The 18,210-nt window shown below is 33.7% G+C and overlaps 1 protein-coding gene across 2 annotated transcripts in view; it reads left to right on the top strand.

Moving 5' to 3' along the window:
• The window catches only part of Clint1 (clathrin interactor 1), a 62,836-nt gene extending 45,104 nt beyond the window's left edge, over positions 1 to 17,732 (top strand). The window contains exons 7-12 of one of the 2 annotated variants that reach the window (XM_063230711.1): positions 1,097 to 1,343; positions 3,266 to 3,338; positions 9,306 to 9,380; positions 12,238 to 12,524; positions 14,805 to 14,955; positions 16,023 to 17,732. In XM_063230711.1, the coding sequence (XP_063086781.1) occupies positions 1,097 to 1,343; positions 3,266 to 3,338; positions 9,306 to 9,380; positions 12,238 to 12,524; positions 14,805 to 14,955; positions 16,023 to 16,369 (1,180 nt within the window). In that variant the 3' untranslated portion in view covers positions 16,370 to 17,732. Of the gene's footprint in view, positions 1 to 1,096; positions 1,344 to 3,265; positions 3,339 to 9,305; positions 9,381 to 12,237; positions 12,525 to 14,750; positions 14,956 to 16,022 lie in introns of both variants that reach the window. The other variant, XM_063230710.1, reaches the window with a different exon arrangement.
• The last annotated feature ends 478 nt before the right edge of the window (positions 17,733 to 18,210 follow it).

Raw genomic sequence — 18,210 nt, 5'->3', positions numbered from 1 at the left:
CCACTTGCCAGAACTTACAGGTTCTGTAAAATGCTTGTGTATAAAAACACAGCCCCTTTGCTCTGTGTAGGAAGCTGTTCTTTTTAATCTTTGATTTATGTAAGTTCTAAATTCATTTGTATTGAAGTAGAAATTGTTTTATATTAGTCAGTTATATTGCATCAGTAATAGTCATAAGAGCATTTTATTTATATTTATAAATTAAACCATGTATTCAAAAAATTAAGTAATATAGGTAATGGAACATATTTAAGGTTCTTTTTTTTTCTCTTTGTCCTACTTACATCCAAAAAAAGGAACTAATACCTTATTACTGGAGAACAGATTTTGCTCCCATTTTCATTCCCAAATGAAAATGAAAGGTTTTTTTTTTTCTCTCTCTCTCTCTCTCTCTCTTTTTTATATTATTCAAAAGAAAAAAATTGGAGGGGTTGCAATTGAAACTATTTCAGAAACATTTTCAGTATAGTTAAATTTCTATAAAACAATTTACATAGTATTGTAAAGGTCTGACAGTAGTAAAATAAAATCACAGTTGTAAAGTGCATTACCTCATATTTTTCTGCATTTACAGATAAGAGTAATCATTTGAACTCAAATAGGACATGTTTAAAGTACCCCTTGAAATTGTAATAGTTTATCATATGTGCCTTAGTACATGAGAGTTGGTGATGTTACTGTGTTACAAAGTGGAAGTGTAGCCATTGGCACACATTCATTTCCAAATAATGGTTGTCAGATGCAGATATTTGAAATAACCAGTCTTAACAGTTGATCTGCATAGTCTTAGTATTTAATCTTTTAATTAAGCTTTCAATCTATAATAAATAAAACAATTTTTTAAACAGTTTTTATTTGTACATGTTTATGTAAAGACTTTTGTGTTTTAGACTTAGCTAGAGAATTCTGTGCCCCACCGCCATATTCACATCTTCATTCAGATTGCTTAGCTGATACTGTGTTGATCCCTGTCAAATAGTCAAAGTGTGAATTCCTGGAGTTACTGCATTTGAAATTCTTTAACTCAAATCACTGAGGACTACATTTTAAAATAATCCCAAGTCTTATTATTTGCTTCATTTTTAATATCTTTTAGTGACAGTGATGAAGAAAAGAAAGCAAGAAGAGGCAGATCTCCCAAAGGTGAATTCAAAGATGAAGAAGAAACTGTGACGACAAAGCACATCCATATCACACAGGCCACAGAGACCACCACAACTAGACACAAGCGCACAGCCAATCCTTCCAAAACCATTGATCTTGGAGCAGCAGCGCATTACACAGGGGACAAAGCAAGTCCAGACCAGAATGCTTCAACCCACACACCTCAGTCTTCAGTTAAGGTGGGAATGGCAGGAGTTTACACAGTACACATGGCTTATTTTTATAAATACTTTTAAAATTTCTTCATTAGTCAATTTGAGCTTTTGTAACCAATTGTATTAAGTATAAATCATCTGGCATATATTCCTTGGTCTGTAGTAGTAAGAAATCTCTTTGGGGGAAGAAGCCTGTCCAGTTGCCCAGTGATTTGTATATGTACTTTCTAGGAAAGTAGAAGTGATTCTTGGTTCACTGGGGAATGGGTATGAATCAGAATGATACATCTGTTCCCGTCTAAATATTGCACAGCTTCATTCACTAAGGAAAGCAGGAAGTAGTATTTGGAAGTTTTAAGAAATGGCAACAGAATTAGATGTGATAGTGCACACCTGTAATCTCAGCACTCTGGCAGGCTGTGTCAAGAGAATCACTATGAGCTTGAAGTGAGCCTGGGGTACATAGTAAGTTCAAGGCTAGTATGAGCTGTGTAGTGAGACACTGCTAAGATACATAGATAGATAGATAGATAGATAGATAGATAGATAGATAGATAGATAGGACAGAAGAGGCACAAAAGAAACAGGAAAAATGATTTCATTCAACATTGAGACAGCGCCTATACAGGGAGGCTTGTTGTCATTACTGATCAAGGCTATAAGACATTGCCTCTTGTACCTTGATTACCACCTGCCAGATAGCTGGCCATAAGCTGGTCTTTCACACAGAAATCTGTCGAAGGGAAAGTTTGTTCTGGAAGGTTAAGTTTCTGTTTCTGTCATTTTGCCCACTACCCTTACACAGCATGCATTGCCTTACAACAGAATTTAAAAGCTGGGGGAAACAGTTTGTAATGTATCCAGCAAATCGTAGTTGACTTTAAACATAAAATTAGGCCTACTTGCTGGCAAACTTTTCGCCAAGTCTCTTCTGCAGTGGTGTGTAATTTTCACACATGTTGTGCGGTGGTGGTGGTTTTGGTTTTTGGGGTTGTTTTTGTTTTCAGTTTTGCTGAAAACCTCAAAAGTATCTAATCCAACTTGAGTTTTAAAGAGAGGAAATATCTCTCTTATGTATTTGTGGTCTCAGGCTTCCCTTCTTGGTATAGACAGTCGTAGTTTACTGCTGTAGAGGATCTAATAGGTAGTTGTAATAATTAAAAGCCAAACACATGGGGCCTGTCATAGAGAATTCATACTCATATATGGTTATATGAGGAAAATCATCATTTTTTTTACAATAATTTGAGAATCTTATCCCAAAGTATTGTAAATATCATATGTAGGAATTACATGTTTCCCTACTGCCTCAGTTCTAATTGAGCATGTATGTGTTGAACATAGAAGGCATAGATTGTCAGAGTGGTTAGTACTGTGGAGGAACTAAACATAGAAGTCAAGATTTCATTGTTAGTTTGAGAACTAATTATAAAACAGATGTCAAGTTATATTAGACAAAGAATTATACTAGCTTGTGATGTATAAATAATACTTTATAAAGTTTATAGAATTTTAGTGCTGGATAGGAATTTGGCTTCCGACTCAGTGGGTATCAGTCTTTGTAAGGAGAACTTTGTATGATTCTAAAGAGCAGAGTCTCACTTAGACAGTTACACTTTATTTTAGGGGGACTTTTTAGTGATTCTGATAATGTACCATCAAGAAGTAAGTGGAGTCTTGGAGGTATATTTTCCAGATTGAAATGCAGTAATAAAAGGAATGAGTTAGAAAACAATATAGATATTAAGGAATTGTTCAGTGCTGGGAATAGAATTTCTTAATGCTTATGCTTCTCCATAAAAATTTTTTTTTTTCAGAAAATGTGTCCTTGTTTAGATAATTTTACAAGTGTATGTGTTCTAAAGTGGGAATTATAGGTGGGTAGAATTGATTTTAGAAAAGAATTAGTGGAAACGTGTAAGTACATAATTATGTATTTTTTTAAGACTTCAGTGCCTAGCAGCAAGTCATCTGGTGACCTTGTTGATTTGTTTGATGCCACCAGTCAGTCAACAGCAGGTAACCTTCCATATTTTTTTAAAAATCTTGATTTTAATCATTTTTTAAAATGTCATATAAAGAATGCAATGAAGTGTGTGTGTACATATATCTATATATGTATATATATTCATTATAATTAGTGTGAAAGTAGTGAGCCTTGAGCATTATTGGGGGGAGAAGTGTTTGGTTGCCTAAAACAAGGGAGACCTGGTGCCTTTTTCTTTAGCTCCTGTAGCTTTTAGCATTCTTTAGAAAATACTGTATTGCTATTTTTGTTTTTACTTCTTTACATATGCACTTTTTTCTTAAGATTCTCCCTTAAAAGAACCTGGAGGGGCCAGGGATTTAGCTCAGCAGTGTTAAATGCCTGCCTGGCAAGTGCAATCGTGAGTTCAATCCCTGGTACCAAATAAAAAATAATACACCTGGTTGTACATCTTTTTCTGACCTTCAGACCTGGCAAAACCTCTTTATGATACCTTATAATTAAATACTGATAATAGTATCTTCATGTCACTATAATATAATTTATAAAATTCCTTATATCTTATGTGTTTAACTAACAATAATGAGTACTGTTTCAAGATATAGTAAACTTCCTGAAATTTTCCATGATCAAAGATTTTGGAAGCATCATAGTTCTCATTTTTAATCTTTTCAAGTAAATTTGGAAAAATAAAATTTACATTAAGACTGCTACTTTTGATTTTTTTTTCCTCTGAAGGATTTACTGCTTTCCCAACTCTCTTCCCACCACTAGTATTGGAGGTTGAGCCCATGGCCTTCAACTGAGTGACAGTTCCAGTCCATTTTTAAAATTTTGAGACAGAGTCTTGCTAAGTTGTGCAGGTTTGGCTCAAACTTGTGATCTTACTGCCTTCCAGAGAGCAAGGACTACAGGTCTGAGCCACCAGGTCCAACTCCCTAAATCTTAATTACTGTCCACATGGATTTGCCTAGATTTTGTTTGCCTTTCAGTTCATTTGTCCAACAAATATTTTTTTTTAACTAGACACAAATCTGGGTGCTTATAAGATTCAGAAACTACAACTTCTGTTTAAAGACAGTTTTTCCAAGCCTGTTAAATGCCACTTTATATTCAAATGTAGACCAGCAAAATCAGAGTATAAGTTATTTCCCTTTTATTTTGTATAAGAAGTGAGTTTATAGGACTACTGGTTTGACCTGGTTTCCAAGATCTTACGGTTCCTTTCCCCTTTTTTCTTGAACTATAACTGTTCCTAACATTTTTCTTTTAATCTTTATTGGAGTATAATGCCCAAGGTTACAAACAACTACATTAGTTGTTTAACAATTTATATACTCTTTTTGAATGCTTAAGATTTGATCTGTAGTATTAACTAGTAGTTAGCATGTGGTCATATAATACAGACATAGCGTCACACAGTATCAATTATTTTGGACTTCCTAGCATGAAAAATTCATGAGCCCTTTTCATGCGTCTGTGGAAAGTTTTAATGGAGCAGTCACTGAAGAATTAACTAAGAAAGTCAGATGAGTGAATGTAACTTTTTTCCTCCGTGATACCAAGATTGCTTTGAACAGAGAGAATTATTAAATACTAACATGCTTCCTTTTGCTTGGCAAGAAATCTTTTGAGTGATTTTTCTTCTCTTTTGCAAATAGTAAGATTGACTAATTAAATAGAAATAGCAGTTAAAATTAATCCAGTAATTGAGAGCAAAGTTGGGCTGAAATCTGAAAGGTTTCTTACCTTATACTTTTATCATTATTGTCTAAAAATAACTGAATGCGGCTTGACCTTAGAATTATTTTTCAAAGTGGTCTTCTAGTCAGTGTGTTTAGCCTGTTACTGTGGATCTCCATTCAGTCAGTACATAAATTTACTTACCCATCTCTATTTAAATATTTTAATAATATATTTTAAATTGAATTCTGCAGTGAAAAGAAATTAGATATTAAATCTTTATCATCTACATAAGAAAGTGCAAGAATCTACCATATTAACATTGCTACTTGGTATGTCATTTGGGTGTCATTTACCAGATGTGCCCATATTTATAATAGTAGCACAATGCAAGTAAAATGGGCATAAATTATAAAACTAAGTAGATGTGGCATCTGTACTGCTTATCAGATAAATATCTCCTTTGAGAAAATGCTTAAAATTTTTAAAAATGTCTTAGTACATTCTTATTGTTAGCGTCTTCAAAAATAGAATATCATTATAGATTATCTCACCAAGTTTAAAATTACACAGATGAAACCTTGTACTTAACAGTCACTAGGATTTACTTGAGATTATCTTGATAAATGTCCCATTATGGTGATGCTCTTTTAAACTCTGCACTTACATGATGTTTTGATGGCATTTGTATACAGAACATTTCTTAAGCATTTTAAGAAATGCATAATTTAAATATTTAAAAAATAATTCAGTTAGAATGCTAAAGCCATTCCTTTTTTAAAATCTATATCCAGTGTCATCTTTGTCCTTTTGTAAGTAAACGGTTTAGATTTTGATTAACATACTATTGTGTATTTCTAGAACAATAAATGAGATTGAAGAGAAAGTATAGTATAGTCAGTACAACCAAAGTATTTTTGGTAGTTTTGGTTTAAAAAAATTTTAGAGGACTACCCATAATTTTTCATTACATTTGAACCTGTTATTTTGTACTCACTAATTACTTTTACATGACTTATAAAGCAGCTTATCACATCCTCTGTAGACCACATTGTATTGCAATTTGGGGTTTTTTTTGGGGGGGGGAGTATTTTTTGTTTTTTGGTACTGGGGATCGAACTCATGACTGCGTGCTTGCAAGGCAAGTGCTTGTGCTGCTGAACTAAATCCCCAGCCCCATGTATTGCAGTTTGGATGGAGGTTGTCTTCTAGTTTCAAGCCAAGGTTACTGAAAGTTAGTTTTAGTATATTCTTCTCATCAATGGTTAAAAGTATTGCATGCTTACTATGGAAATGTGAAAAAACATTGCACCTTAGACATATAAAGTGAACCATTAATAACTAAAAATTCTTTTAAAAATATTTTCTGTGTATTTGTATATTTAAGAATTTACTGCATGTGAAATCTTTCCAACTTCTAGTAAAAGGATTTGTTTTGTTTTATTTTGTAAACTACTTTTTACCCAAAATCTCCTTGACCATTTCCTTACAATTGTATAGTTTCACTGAACTTTTCATTGCTTTTTATAATCTTACATTGTATACTTGTACTATAATTTAACCAATCTCTTATTTTCTGTTTACTAGCGTATTCCCTCTACCCCATTTTTTCTCTATTATAAATAAATTAGCACACTAGCAGCTTTCAAAATCTTTCAGCTTGGTAAGCAGAAAAATTTCTTATAGATTATGAATAATTCTTATCATTATGATTTTTTTTATTTTGTCATTTCCTTTTGTAGATACTAGAATTTTTCATGGCTCATTTTGCTTAATGTAGTCCACACAAAATTCTTTGTTAAAGAAAATTTCCATTTGTGGTTTAAGCACTGTCTGACCATACCATATTTTTCTTGTTCATGGTATTGCTTTGGAAAATACATGTTCCCAGCTGGTGATTGTAAATAACCTCCTTGCTGCCCTGAAAAGGCAGATGGAAATGGTTCATTTATAATGACAGCTCTCGTGTGGGAATCATGAAAGATAGCTCTTGTGAAAATTAGCACTCTTCCACATGCAGCAATTTTTGGTAGACTTTTATTTGTATTTCCTTAGGTAGAAGTTATCTTGGGGAAATCCTTAAGCACAGAAAATTTTTGTTGAACTTTAAACTCAACAAAAGAATGTATATCATGTTCATAGGTGTGGATTGTCCCTCAGAGCACAAAGAAACTTTTCCTAAATGAAATAAGAACATTTTTTAGAGCTTCTGTTAGTAAAATATCTAGGTGCATGTTTCTGTACTCTCAGTGTTCTTAAATTAGTCATGCTGAAATCAGATTCCTAGTAGTATGTAATGAGAGGAATAATATTGTGAAAATTCTGTAATTTAGTGTAGGTGGCAGAAAGTGAAACAGCAGAATAAAGTGTATGTGTTTATATGAAATACTAAATTTAAGGAAAGTGAAAATAAAATCACCCATTTTAAGCTGTGATCTGTGGTAGTTAGTGCTTTTATCTGCAACCTGAATTTTCTTTGTAGCTTAGACTGACTAGTCAAGATTAGAAAATCCCTACTTGTCATAATAAATTACTTACTGGTGTTTATCCACTGCCTGGATGAAGCAAATTAAAATAATCTCATTTCCACATTTTCAAGTCCCTTGATGTTATAATAATTGATTAACTATCATTCTATTACCCAATGGTATGCTTTGATCGATATTTTTAAAATGAGAAGACACCACAGAAAAAATAGGCAACAACTGTTTGCAACACTCATTTCTCTGTTAGTTTTATTAATATATATTCTCATTTATAGACTTTAAGCTTCTAAACTGACTGGTTGTTTGTTTTCATCACATTTTATCATGATATGTGTACTTGTAAGGAGAAGTCACTTCAATATTACCATTTGAATGAATTAAAAAGACATGAGCTATGGTGTTGGTAAGAGTAGAGAACCTGTGTTAGTGTTAGTTTGCTGCTGAGCAAGGATGATACATACATGAGCATGCCTTTGTAATGTTGAAGGAAGGAAGAATTAGTTATGCCTGCTGATAATTGACTACAGAAAATGTGCCTTAAAAAAAAATACCAAGTACACATGTGTCAGGATCTGATTTGTTCCTTTTATGACTGCTGGCCATTTATTAAGGAGAGATGGTTCTAGTTTAATTAACCCAGTTGAGTATAGCAGATGGAGCAGAATGTCTTGCAGCGATGACAATTCAGAAATGACACCAGATGTTGGAAGCTGTCCCTGGTGATGTTTGAGTGCAGCCCAGATGTTCTAGTCCCACCTGGCTAGTTTCTAAGCACTGCAGGCTAAGCAGTTGTGATGTAACCTATATAATGTTCACATAACACTAAAAGCACCATAATTGAGCTGCTGCTCCAGGCTCTGAGGTGGTGATTCTTCCAAGATGACATCTTTAAGGACAGTCAGAAATAAAAACAATTACTTAAGGTTTTAGACCTTTCATTGTTTCATTGATAATTAAAGAAAATAGAATGTTAAAATTTGAAATAAAAATGACATAGTCTTTAAAAAAAAGTTGAACCATTACTCAAATTATCAATAAAAGTACATATCTTTACCCTTATTACCCATGTAGTGTTTATAAAAAAGCATAAGCGTTCTATGAGAATAGGATGTTATGCACACAAAGTGATTTGAAGGCATAAAGTTTCTTGTTTATTTAAAAAACTTAAGCATACAGAAAATTAGTTTCTTCTTTCTCTCTCTACTTGTTTGTTCTTTATAGTATAATATTTGTTCTATGTTATTTGAAAGGAAGTTGCAAGTACCATCATTTGCCCCTAAAATATTTCAACTTAACATATTTTCTTTTAAGAACATTCTCCTTTGTAATCATAATATAATTATATTGGAAAGTTTAACATTAAAAATACTATTCTTTTAGTATATCATGTCACATTAGTATTTCTCAATTTAGTTTTTTCCACATTTCACTTCTTTTTTAAACCAAAGGTCCAGTCAAGGATTAATTCATTTACTTGTGTGAATATCTTACTCCATGGCATTGTTTTACACAAGTTTAAGTATCCATGAAAGAGTCTTATAAAGATGAAAATTGATGAGTAAATTGTATGCCCACATTGTGCTTTTGAAACATGGGATAACTTTAATCGTAGATGTAGTATCATCTTCCTGCATCTAAGACTGAAGAATGTGAAGTATTCTGAGATCATACCGGAAACATTAATTGAAAATCCAGGTCAAACAGCTTCTACACAGGGCCTGAGGCCACTAGTATGTGTATTTTTCATGTGGTGCTAAAAAGTCTTCCTGAGATTGCTTGCAATTGTTCTCTATTTCTAACAGCTTAACTTTTCTCTCTCTTGACTTCCAGGAGGATCAGCTGATTTATTTGGGGGATTTGCTGACTTTGGCTCAGCAGCTGCATCAGGCAGTTTCCCTTCCCAAGGTACGAGGTGATTTGATTGGCCAGACTTACAGAGGCGGTGAGAAGGTTGTAAAATATGTAACTCCCTCTCCCCTAAATTAACTGCTTTTTCTCATTTTTATCTTTGTGGTAGTTATAATTCATAATTCCTAAGTAGTTTATTCTCAGAATATTTTGAGGGACCAGAATTTTAAATGTGCCAAATGCATTACACACACAGTTCAGATACCTCTAATGAAAATTACCCATCTGGTTTAGCTGTGGGAGGGGAAATGTGAGTAAGAATAAGTAATCTTATTTTTGTAACAAAAATGCTATGATTCATATTGAGTTTATATGATTTTTCAGGAATGAAACTTAATTTTTTAAAATTAGGAATAATGCTACTTGTCAAAATTCTTTAAAAGGATAAAGCAGTATCGACAGAAGTGTGTCAAATAGAAACTAAGATCATTATTAAATACCTTTTTTCTTGCAGGTTGTAAAGAGAATATGATGTATGTTTTATAAAATCTGGACAGTTTATAGAGTTAGAGAATATTTAAAAATTTAGCTGTAATAATCATAAATGTGAAGTAAAGGCAAGGAGAAAAATGTAACTGAATTAGTCTTATTATTCATTACAAGTATAATAATTTTATTGTATTAAACTGGATTAAAATGTATATTTAGTATTGTCTGATTTAGGTTCAAAAGGATTATGAATAAAAATGTGTATCTTTTTAACGTGGCTAGGGATTATTTCTGCAACCTACTTTAATAAATTCCAAATATTTCCCAGAGATAAAAATTTTGAGTAATTACTTCATTTTGGAAGTATGATTATACCTTCTAAGGGTTGATATCGAACTTTAAGCAAATCAAAGTGAAAAATAAACATTGCCCTAGTTTTACAGACTCCCTTTGTAATTCTCAAAGTTTCTGTATGTAAAGTTGCCTACTATGCAGATAATTTGAATACGTTAATATTGCCTAAGTGATGCATCTCTTGGTCTCTATTCATGTGATTAATACAACCTGATCACCATTGCACAGGGGGCTGAAACTGTTACAACAATGATTAATCATTTCAGAACAATATATGCCCCATTAGAAATCTCTTCCTCCCATGATTAATCATTTCAGATGCTGAGTTTTCAGACCGGGCAGTACATTTTGCCCCAGTTTCCTATCACAGTCTACTTTATAGATCAAGCAAATAAAAAAAATCAGCATAATGTTTACATATTTACCCAGCAGCCTTATTTAAATGAGTTCAAATTGTTTAATATATGGAACTAATTTTAAAACTCTTTAGTCTCTTTTGTAAAGAAGATCAAAGACGTTTTTGTGAAACTTCGAGGTAATATTAGCACACTTCTTATACTAAATTGTTCGTAGAACTTAGGGCCGCTAAGTATACTATTTTATCTTTTAAGGATGCTTACGTTTTAATATGGTAGTAGATGAATATAATATTTAAGACTTCATGTTATTGTTCTCTCCTGATACTTAGCATAATGAGACACAATACTACAGTAGTTGGTTACCTTTTAGGCTAGACAAAATGTATTCCCGTGTTGTAAATGAACAGGGAGTGCAAAGATGGTGTTAATTAACTTGGAAATACATACTATTCACTTTCACATGACAGTTTTTAATGTAGAATTTTCTTCACCTTTTGCTTTTGCTTTTTCAACTTCCAGTTATTCATATTTATCCATTTGTCTCTTTCTTATGGAAGGCGTATTTACTTAGGCATATTTCATACGTAACGTACTTTAAAAACAATTTTATCACTTATCTTTAATGATCACCATGTTCCAAATAGTTAATATTATGTATTTAGGCTTTGTGGAACTGACTTACATTTTACGTGGCATGGTGGAAGAGAAGGGAGTGCAATGTCTGGACTTCCCCATTTAATCCACAGTAGCAGTAACCAGTCTTAAATGACACTTACTATACGCTGAATTATTTAACCTTCACATTGTAAATTTTAAAAGTGAAGCACAGGAAGGTTAAGTAATTCCCTCAGGGTCACACAACTAGCAGGGTATAAAATCTGCACTCTTAACCAACACACGCTGTCAGTTCATGTGTTACCAGTTTTTATAGTGAATGTATTCCGTCTCAAACTTGTAATTATAATTTAAAGTATAGTGGTGAGGCTTTCTAGTTTCTACTCGTTATTTTATTTTTAATGTTAGCAGAAATTCCCTTTCTCCCTTTCTATTTAAATAAATTGAACTTGCTCAGTGAAACAATGTGCCTAAGGTTGTACAGATTGTGCCTGTGGCCCTTCTGCTGTTGGGGAGACTGTAGCGAAGTGAGAACTTCAGAGACTTTTATTAACCCCTCCTGATTTTATTAGGTTTTTTTCCTCCATATTTTTCTGGGGTTATTTTTTAAATGAATTTGGGATTAAAAAATTACGTAAGTATAAATTACAGTGAAATTTCTGTCTGAACCCTTCCAAACAGAGAGAAGTCAGTAAGTTGAGTTGTATGAGTTTACTGAATATCTCCGCACCTGAGGATTAAGGAGCTCCCCAAAGAAGCATAACCAGTCTCCTTGCTTTTTGGAGTCCCGGGCTGTATCATATTTGTTTAGAGAGAAGCACATTTGATACATAGACTTGGTTGAAAATAAATTTTTATGGTAGCTTCTGTGTGTCACCTACAGGCCTGCCAAGAGATACAGAAATTTCTTTTCTTTTGCCACCTTGTTAACAGTAGTGCAATATTTATGAGAAAGAATAATGTCCAGATGAAGATGGTACCTGCAGATGTTAATCAGAATGGACTTCGATCAACTCTAATTAGTTTCAGCTCATAGACTATTATAGTCGGGCATTTCAGAAAGTTTCTTACCTTTATAGTTCTTCCTGTCTTAACAGCAACAAGTGGGAATGGAGACTTCGGTGACTGGAGTGCCTTCAACCAAGCCCCATCCGCCCCTGTTCCTTCCAGTGGTGAGCTCTTCGGCAGTGCCTCCCAGCCAGCAGTAGAACTTGTCAGTGGATCACAGCCAGCTTTAGGGCCACCTGTAGCTGCCTCAAATTCTTCAGATCCGTTTGATCTTATGGGCTCATCCCAAGCAACCATGACATCTTCTCAGAGTATGAATTTCTCTTTGATGAGCACTAACACTGTGGGGCTTGGTTTGCCCTTATCAAGATCACAGGTAAGTCGTCTGCTTGCCTTGGAAATTGTGATTTATAATCTTTGAGATACTTTAAATGATAGATTAATGTAAGAAATATAAAGAAGCCCTTGGAGGGTAGTGTATTGACTTGTGGCGTAGGGATCAGTGTAGTCTGATTTTTGTCAGTGTGCAGACATGATAATGTACTTATATGAACTTTAAGATGGCTTCAGTGACACTAGGCCACAAAATATTACATGGTCTATTGTTGACCAAAACATTTTGGTGGCACATGACTCTGTATCAGTTTTGCACAGTGCATTTATCTCACACTTTTCTCTAGTATAGTCATGTGGGTTCTGAAGGGCAAAGCCTTTTTATACATGTTGTAGCTCATGTAGACAAGTTTGGCACCTTGCACAGAGAAGGGATATGCTTAAAATGTGTTGAGTTAGAACAGATTGGTATTTAATAGTGTTTTAAAATTGTTTTTAATACAAAGAAACAGATACAGTGGTGCTTTGGTTTACAAACTTAATTTATTTCACGATTTTGGGGAAGATTACTGTGGTAGTGTTTGTCACATGATACCGAGTTTGCAAATGGAAGCAAAAGTTTGCTGAACACTTGTTTGTGAACTGAATTGTTTGCAGACCAAAGTGTTTGTGAACCAAGGTATTGCTATATATTATTTCATCCATTATAAGCATGCACTCAACAAAATTTCTGGTCATGTCCTTAAAAATATTATTCATGGCAGGCACAGGGGTAGACATGTGTAATCCCAGCACTTAGTGAGGCTGATACAGGAGGAAAAAAGTTTGAGCCCTACATGAACAACTTAAAGAGACTCCTATCTTTAAAAAAAAAAAAAAAAATCAGTCATTAATGGTAAATAATCATTACTAGTAGTATAGAAAAATCATTCCCTCAAGTGTGAATTTTTTTTCCTATTTTGGGGCTGACCTACATTATATAAACTTTATATAGGCTGCTCATTCAACTTTTATTTTCTTATGGGAAACAAAGTGGGAGCGTGTGTGTGTGTCTGTCTTTTTGATACAGGGTCTCACTATGCAGTTCAGGCTGGCCTTGAGCTCACTTTGTAGCCCAGGCTGGTCTTGAACTTGCAGCAATCCTCCTGCCTCAGCCTCCCAATTGCTGGGATTACAGGCATGCGCCACCACACCCAGCTATATGGGAGCTTTTTAATTCACTTTTATAGAGTTAAATTCAAATTATCTACTACTAGCTTAGAATTTGAACAAATTCAGAGTGGAAAATAGGTGTCTGAGTTGTACCAGGAACTTGGTAATTTTGACTCAAGTTATTGAGAATTTTTATGAAGCTAGTTACTTATTTAAATGTGTAGATTTTCTTGGATGTTAGGATAAAGAAGGAGAAGAAAAAAGCAGAAAGATGATTCTTCATATAACAGAAACATTTAGGTTATATGAAACCTAAATTTTGATTTAATTGTACCTATGTTATATGTCTTTGTAAAATAATGTTTTAAATTTTTCTTCCTGTGTGATTCTTTTCTTCTGTGCTTTTCCTATTAGTACTCACCAAGCACCTCTGCTTCTTCCTTTGAAGTTCTTTCTCCAAAATTGGCCCATATGAAGTTCCATTAGTGTAGCTCACTTTATGCAGAAGTGTGCTCAAATCAAAGAGATGTCGGTAACGATATGTGAAATAGGACTTGTTGTTTGATGGTTGTGCCTCATATATGAAAAGTCATCCTGAACTCTTTTGTAAGAACAAATTTCTGAGCTCACCTGTGATATTAGCGCTTTGGGTGGTGGAGGCAAAGAGGATCCGCCACAAGTTTGAACCTACCTTGGCCACCTTAGGGACTTAGCAAGATACTAAGAAAGTAAAGAGACTAGAGAATGCAATTCAGTGTGAAGGCCCTGGGTTCAGTCCCCAGCACCACAGTAAATAAACAAATTTCCACTTATATTTCTTTAAAACTATACTAATTTTTTATTGGTAGTTGCCCTGGGCATTTGCTGATGAGTATATATTTTAGGCATTGGCTTACCAAAGAATAATTATTATTTTAGGTATGTATTTGGGTTTTTCAACTCTAAACTTTATTGGGACTTCAGAGCGACCTGAAGTTTGTGATTCAGGATTTTGCAAACATTAGTATACAGCATTTGAGACTCTTTTTGTTTTCAGAAGTCTATTGTGTTTAAACTGCCCTATGATAATCTTTATAGGACAGATGCTTAATTTTTAGAGCATTTCTTTATTTTTCAGCCTTTGCAAAATGTTAGCACAGTGCTGCAGAAGCCTAATCCTCTCTATAATCAGAATACAGATATGGTCCAGAAATCCGTCAGCAAAACCCTGCCTTCTACTTGGTCTGACCCCAGTGTAAACATCAGCCTAGACAACTTGCTACCTGGTATGCAGCCGTCCAAACCCCAGCAGCCATCGCTCAATACCATGATTCAGCAGCAGAGTAAGTGGCCTCAACCCAGTTTTGTGTACTTCTAATCTTTTGCCCTGGTTCCAGGACTACTTCAAGCCTTAAAATAAAAATAGCTACAACAACAGCAAAACTACCTAATAAAAGATGTGGTGAAGTATAGTTCATTGTGTATTTTACTTTGTTTTTTTTGGGTGATGGTCACTTTATATCTCTTATCTCTCCTGGCGCACTAACTGACTGTATTCTGGTCTTGGTGTGATAATATTTATGGTATTATGGTGAGTTTTGGAAGCCTTATTAAAATAAAATTTTTTTGCCATATAATCATTTTGTAAGTAATGACAGAAAAAGAATCATTTTACAGTTTTTTTCCATTTTTTTAAAGTATATTTTTAATGTGTGGGATCATTGTTTGTATTGTTTTGTTTCTAGCTTTTTGCATTCAACATTAGAATTTTTCTTGCATCAAATATTCTTAGGAAAAGTGACTTATAGTTATCAATCATATAAGTATTCAGTTCTTTTGGTTAAATTGTTTTCAGTTTTTGTTACTGTAAATAAGTCCATTATGTTGTATAAATCTTAATAGTTGAGTTTTCCTTAGTATAATGTTTAGAAATAGTAAGTCAAAGAATATAAACTTTTTAAGGATTTTAATATACACTAGCTCATGACAGTATGTTAAATAAGAATCTACAGTAGATTTTGTAGCAGTATCTTGGGAATTGTATGTTTCACACTCTTAGTGTTTTTGTATCTCTGAAATTAGAGTCAAATATTTATGAAGAATAAGCAATGTAGCAGGGCATAGTGGTACATGCCTGTAATCCCACGTTCAGGAGACCAAGGCATGATGGCCTTGATTTCAAGACCAACTTGAGCTACAAAGTGGGTCTTAGGACACCCTGGTTCTGTATTAAAAATCTAAATAAAAAATGTAATTAGTGCAAATTTATTGACTTCTCTTATAAAATCTCTGTAAAGGAATTTATTGGGACTAGAAGTATTGATGTGAGGAAAATTATACTGGTTTTCTGTTCTTTAAATGTTCAGAATTTAGTTTGGTAAGGTTCTTTTGTCTTTTTTTCTTCTGATAGATATGCAGCAGCCTCTGAATGTGATGACTCAAAGTTTTGGAGCCGTGAATCTCAGTTCTCCACCAAATATGCTTCCTGTCCGGCCACAAACTAACCCTTTGCTGGGGGGACCCGTGCCTATGAGTATGCCCAATGTGATGACTGGCACCATGGGAATGGCCCCTCTGGGAACTGCTCCAATGATGAACCAGAGCATGATAGGCATGAACATGAACATAGGGATGTCGGCTGCTGGGATGGGCTTGACAGGCTCCATGGGAATGGGCATGCCCAACATGGCCATGACTTCTGGAACTTTGCAACCTAAGCAAGATGCCTTTGCAAATTTCGCCAACTTTAGCAAATAGGAGATCATAAAGAAACAGATTGAAGAATTTTTAGCTGGGCAGATAGGTGATATTGGGATGGAAAATGCTAATCAGCTCCCCTTTCTTTTATCAGTTAATTAAAATAAACATACATAATGAACCAAAAAGGCTGTTTTATAAAAATGAAGTACCTAGTATTTCAGAACCAAACAAGAGCACTTCAGATGAGGCAGTCAGAATAATTTTTCTCAAGAGAGGATAGCTCACAAATAGCACGATGAGACCACTGAAAGCCTTTATAAATTGAAAAGTCCATTTAACATCGTTGGTGGGAAGGCGAGAATAGGGCTGATAAATGTGTTTGAATCTCTAATTTTATACTTTTCTTTTCCTGAGGAACTTGATTTTTCTGTCCCTGAATCACCTTGTCATAATTGGGTCTGTTCCTTTTACTACCCTCTTGAGTCCATATAGGAAATCATTAAAGTTGGATGATCAGTTTTTTATAAAAATATATATTTTTGTCCAAAAAAGGCATACATATGTGATTATGGCTAAATCAAAGGTAACTGGAATGTATATACTTTTGCTAATGTTCCAGAAACACAGCTGTTATACTATCCAAATTTTTATTGTAACAAAACCTCTTTAAAGCAATTGGTGATCGCTATGGGACATTTCTCTTTGTCTTCTGCCATAATGATCTTGTGCAGAACTATGAAAAAATTTTTTTTCAGGACTGCTGTATGGTTTCCTTTAAAAGAAGAAGAAAACACTTCCAGTATTTTTTGTTTTTTGTAGTCATTATTCACAATTTGCAGTGATTCACTTGGCAAGACTTTCTTCTGTGTTTATCCCGGTAGCCATCACTTAGTCAAAAGAGAAAAATATTTATTTTTATCTTTTTTGATGTCTTTTCAAAATATCAAAATGGTGACTATCCACAGAAACCGTAAGTTAAATGAGAGAACTGAGCAATGTTCACTTTTAGATTTTATACAGTATTTGTTTTGTTTGGGTTTTGAGTGTATATAATATGGCATTAGCAATACAGTTCCACTAGAAAGGAATTAAATATATATTATTAAAGGAGACCTGTAGCAGTCAGAGATTTTATTGATTTAATGACAAATAAAGGAAATTAATTAAAATGTTTCTGTTTTCCTGCTGTAATTCTACATTAAGCTCACATGAAAATCATGATTTTAGAGTTTGGAATGCAAAATTATTTGTTTCAACTTCAAGCTGAGAATATTTTTAAAAATAAATATTATAATATAGTTATCAAATTATTACCTCCCTACTTTATGTTGAAATTTTTTTATTAAGTTGATAAAACTTTGTTTCCATTGTATTCATAATGATCTGTTATACATAACATTAAAATGTTCATTAAAATCAATGTTGAACTGCTTTTTTTTCATTCTGTTAGACATTTGAGACCATTTGGGGAAAAAATAATTATAATTTGGGCAAAGTAATTTTTATAAATAATTCAAAATTATTTAATGACTTCTCTATTCTTTCCTATCAGGCCCTACTGTTAGGAATTAAAAATGAAGCAGCAAAGATATCCTGACCTGCTCCATTCTTGCTAATGTTCCATCTACAACATTTCTAATTAGGCAGAAATTCATGTACTTCAGCTAAGTGGTAATGAAAAGTGATTCATTTGCTGAATAAGAGATGAGAGAGAGTGTAATTAGCTGACTGTGGTTTTTAATCTTTCAACAATTCAATGTGTTTAAATTAGTTTCAAAGAATAGGAGCTTTCAAGTGTTGTTACTTCAGAGCTATCAAGCCAACCTCTGGTGGCAGTATGGTAGAATAGCTTCCCTTGCATTTAAAACCTGTAATCCTAAGTTTTTTCTTTAAATTAA

The sequence above is a fragment of the Cavia porcellus genome, unplaced genomic scaffold (genome assembly GCF_034190915.1).
Source record: "Cavia porcellus strain 051 isolate PalLab524CR breed Dunkin Hartley unplaced genomic scaffold, mCavPor4.1 scaffold_19, whole genome shotgun sequence".
NCBI lineage: Eukaryota > Metazoa > Chordata > Mammalia > Rodentia > Caviidae > Cavia > Cavia porcellus.
Note: the sequence above shows the minus strand (reverse complement) of the source record. Positions and strands in the feature narration are given on the sequence as shown.